The sequence below is a fragment of the Sinocyclocheilus anshuiensis genome, unplaced genomic scaffold (assembly GCF_001515605.1).
Source record: "Sinocyclocheilus anshuiensis isolate Anshui unplaced genomic scaffold, SAMN03320099.WGS_v1.1 scaffold193, whole genome shotgun sequence".
Classification (NCBI taxonomy): domain Eukaryota; kingdom Metazoa; phylum Chordata; class Actinopteri; order Cypriniformes; family Cyprinidae; genus Sinocyclocheilus; species Sinocyclocheilus anshuiensis.
Genome location: NW_015536468.1, coordinates 594,072 through 598,922, shown reverse-complemented (window position 1 = coordinate 598,922; position 4,851 = coordinate 594,072). Strand labels below are relative to the sequence as shown.

At 36.5% G+C, this 4,851-nt stretch overlaps 1 protein-coding gene across 1 annotated transcript in view; it reads left to right on the top strand.

Moving 5' to 3' along the window:
- LOC107695629 (regulating synaptic membrane exocytosis protein 1-like) overlaps positions 1 to 1,815 on the top strand; it is a 2,810-nt gene extending 995 nt beyond the window's left edge. Inside the window, exon 2 of the mRNA XM_016495666.1 lies at positions 1,737 to 1,815. Within this exon, the coding sequence (XP_016351152.1) occupies positions 1,737 to 1,815 (79 nt within the window). The remainder of the gene's footprint in view (positions 1 to 1,736) is intronic.
- Positions 1,816 to 4,851: the final 3,036 nt, after the last annotated feature.

Genomic DNA, 4,851 nt, shown 5'->3' with positions numbered 1-4,851 from the left:
TGTGTGTGTGTGTGTGTGTGTGTGTGTGTGTGTGGATGGGTGGGTGGGTGAGTCCATGTATGTCCACTTTCTCCCTCCTTATGGGCACCTGTCATAGATGAGCACCGCTTGTATATTCATACACATCCATATGAAACCAGCTTGTGTAATGAAAGGCCAGGTGACCGGTCACAGGTGTAGCTGTTAAAGAGAGAGGGATGTGTCGACATGCAAGAACTAGATATCCACAACTCCATACATCCTGCTGTTTTACACCTCACTGTGTGATGGATTAGTTTCAGGCAGCACACGTCATGTCACATTATTAGTTAATTTATTCGACATATCATGCATTTTGTTTTTAAATAGGTTAGTGAACATTTTCCGCACTATTCACCACCAGTGTCAGGATTCCTGCCTGGTCACGACAATATTTCCGTGCCTCGTCATCATGATCGTCAGGATCCTTAACCCATTCATTGAAATCTTCCCTGATTGTAGTGTGAGCATCACTCACAGCTTGAGTAGAAGCATCAGTCATAGCTTTATATTTTCCTCATCCGTTTTTCTTTTCTTTTCTTTTCTTTTCTTTTCTTTTCTTGTTAGATCCTCTTGTAATAATAACTTTATTTGTATAGCAACAGTATTCAACTCAAAGAGCTTTACTGTAAAAAAAAAAAAAGCCTTTATAAGCACCAAGTACTTCAAATGAAAACCAGTAAAAAATAAGTCTATTTATAAATATTTATATGACAGGCACTTGTCAGCAGTTGACATGTAGGATGTTTATAAAGTTTTTTTCTGAATGGCTATTTGTGGTTCTTCAGTGCTGTTATCATGAGTGTGAAGATGTTTCTTGGCTTCCTGTCCACCTGCCATTTAGAAGCCATCATTGCTTATATTACATTAGTTGTTGGCCACCTTGAGATTTGAAATCAGATTTATGCATCTTAAATTGGTTCACTGAGCAGGTATACAATCAATAACTTAACCACTTCTTGTGCTATACTACTCATAGGAAATAATCATGCAGCTATTTAATTTCTAAGTCTTTGTATATACATTTTTTGTTACTAGACTCTTCTGAAAGAGAAATAAATGACATTGTTTTTGAATAGTTAAAGGTCACAGGTCAAATGATCACTGAATTTAGCCTCATTTACAAAGTATTTCTCTAAGAGAGAAGAGACAGATCACCACATAATCTGTGTACTAATCTGACTTAGTGTGCTGATAAACAACCTCTAATTTTCATTTACTGTGTGTCAGGAGATCGATGTTTGAATCGGACAGTTCCTCACTCTCAAATTAACTTCTGTCCTGAAGCAGAAGCTAGAGGTCGACCTCACAACGCTTTTGAGGCATTTAGAAATACAACAATACTGTGCTAGCTTAAAGGCATAGTTCACCCAAAAATGACAATTCTGTCATCATTTATTTGTCCTTATGTCATTCCAAACCTTTTTTTCTGTGGAATATAAAATATGTACTTCTTTATTTATCTTCATTTGTGTTCTGCAGACAGAATCTTCATTTTTGGATGAACTGTTCTTTAAAAATAATATTGCAGAATTGTTTACAAAAGGAGATTTTTTGTCTTTATAACTCAACCTTAATTTTGTGAAAATGCATGTTTGGTGAAGGTTGGTAATACTAGAAAAAGTTATTTAAAGAAAAAAACTTTTTAATGCAAAAGAGCTGAGATTGATTTCTAAAAGATTTACTGTCACTATATAAAATGTGTTTGTTCGCTTTAGAGAGGAGAAACCCATACAAGCAAAAACGGTGAACCTGGTCGGAAACAAAAAACCACCTCAGCAGAACGACATCAGGTAAACATCTCAGTCAAGTTTATATGCAGTAAGTTAATAATGGAGTTTGTTGTAAATAAATGATAGACATTATAGTGCAGTGGTTTTCAACCTTTTTGCCTCCAAGGCCCCCCTTTGTCCAACACAATATTCAAAGGTCCTCCTATCTAAGTTGTACTTCAAGTACTTCTGTTGTAATAAAATAAACTCAAAAATATCTTTATTTTAAGAGTGATATATGTAAATAAGATTTTTTAAAGTAAATTTAATTACTTCTAACACTTCCCCCCTGGAACTTTGCCTGGACCCTGATTGAGAACCACTGGTCTAATGGCTGTTGCCATGATATATTAGTCATTCTGTGTTCTGACTGTTATGACTGCGATTTCTATAAATGTCAGACAATGAGGCCTTGACAACACTGCTTCAAAATGTAGGAGTCATACATGAGAGTGAATGAAAGGTCAAGATTTACCTCAAGGAGGTGCCCTATGCTGGTATTTTTTGCAGCTGTTGGGTTTGTAAAGAATGAAATTGGTGAAGAATCTAAAAATGAGACTAACATATTGTGCATGCTGTTGTGACAGTCTTTAATGCTTTAAATGACCGCTTTATTTATTTCCGATTTTCTTTTTTTACTGTCCATTGGGGTCATGCTGAAACTGCTGAGAGTGGCACTGTGTTGTAAATCAAAATCTTTTTTACAGTCGCATTATTTTTTTTCCTGTAAAAACACGAAAACAAATCCTGGCACCTGTGGTGGTGCTTTAGAGTGCTGACAGAGTAATATTTATGCTATGTTAAATTATTTATGCACACCAGTATTGCCCTGGTTCTCTCAGCTGAAGAATAAGAGAACTGCAGTGTGGTTTATATCAACAGATAGAGAACATCTCACTCCCACTCACTTTCCCTGGTTTCTGGAGGGGTCAGAGGATCAGAAAGGCTTAGGATTATAGGGAAAGTTGGCCAAAACACATCTGTTTCTGTGTGGAGTCCCTAGATGTGGTCATTTGTGATGTCATCAGCCTGACCAAGCACTTGCCCCAATAAAGTGCTGCAGTGATGATGTATTTTGTAGGCCAATCCATAAGTTAGCATTGCCCTGGTTCCCTCGACAAAAACCCAATAGGATTTTTCCATTGGATTCTGGATTAATGCAGACCAACAGAAGTTTATGATTCTTACACATTTTGCTTATCATGATAGTCTTCACAAATAAACACAACTTTTATCAATTTTGAAGCCTGAATAAAATCACCAGAAGTAAAACGCCAACCATAGGTTATAAACAAACTACATGCGGTCATGACTATGACAGCTCTTTAAAAAAAATTCCCCAGAAAGTTGGCCACTTGTTAGCAGTCGCCTTTTTCAAGACAAGTAAAAGCTTTAGAAATTCACAAGGGGTGTTACGGATGTATTTTATGTGGTGAAATAAAACATGAAAATATCTTGAACTTGTGATAACCATAGACCTTATTCAAGGAACTTAACTAAAAACACATTCAAAAACTACTGACTTCTGGACGATGGAACTGAAAGTGCTAAAATGCTAACTAATTTCCAAGGTTTTGGCCTACAAAAATACGTCATCCCTGCAGCACTCTATTGGCTCGAACCATTATCATTATTACCATTGCACCATAAGCATATGCAGAATGTACTTGATCAGTTACACCTACCAGAGACTTCTGGCCTAGAAATGCTGTTGTTGCGCAAGGGATTTAGATGGTGTGTATTTGAGGCAGGTCTATTCTGCTGAAGATCAAACAGAGTTGCTCTTATTGTAATCTTGTTCTCTTGAGCCCCACTCCTCCTCTAGCCTGTGCTTCTGGCTTAGACACAAGAACTGACAAAAAGCCTTTAAAAAGAGGAGGAATACATGAATAGATAAATAATTAAATGCACAGGCATATCACACAGTAGTGGCTTTTAATAGCGCCCTAGTCCATACATTAGCACACACTGGAGAACAAGCCTTCCGAATCCATTTGCTCTCACCCACCAGCAGGCCTCAGAAGGATGAGCTTGAGCTCACGGGTTGGCATGTGCTAAAGTCAAGCTCCTAATTCTCCGGCTCCCACTCAATTACTCTCTCACTTGTTCAGTCAGTGGCCTGACTGCATTACCGAGTGTGTCTTTTGCAGGCCTCTGCATACAGATGCTGGAGTGGCTGTGGGTTTGATTGCTGTACGTTTTATATGACCTACTCAAACTGAGATGCTTAAGCTGAATGATGCAGGTTAACTCTGAACCACATTGGCATAATGCTAGCCGGTTAGCAAGAGAGCTAACTTTCAGTAATACAAACTTGAATATTTCATTTTATGGCATTTTCGTTTTCTGTGTGTTGCAGATTCTGCTGATTTAAATATACCACCAAGGTAACATTATCTCTATAAAAGTGTACTTTTTAATTTATAAGTTAAATTGTAGTAGCATAATTTTCAGATAATACTGAAAACCTAATAAATTATTTGTTGCCTTTTTTTGTAAAAGAAAAGCAAAATAAACTATACTGTTGCATAATTATCAGATAATGCTGAAAACCTTATAAATTATTATTATTATTCTTTTTTTTTTGTAAAGGAAACCCAAGGTGAGAAATATTTAAAAATATATGTATATAAAATATATTTGCTTCCAAAAACATAAAAACAATATTGCTGATGAAATAAAATGTATCATATTTCCAAATATGTAATTATATATTAGTCTTCAGTACCTGGATAGATAGTTAGCATCTCTCTGAGGCAAAACTTTACTTTTCTCCATATTTAATAAAAAAATGCTTACTATGCATCAGATAATGAGCGCTCTGAAACAAATGTTGTTTTAGTTTTATAATTAAATGTATGAATAGGCCCACATAAACATGTCAGCATATCCCGTTTAGAGTTAAATGCTGCTTTGAGAGGTGTGTGTGTGTATGTGTGAAGCCTGTGTTTCTTCACAACAAGGAGAGTGGGGAGTCCATCTGTTCCTCCAGTTGGTTAACTGTGCTAGGACACACACACTCACACACACACACACACACACACACACACACACACACACA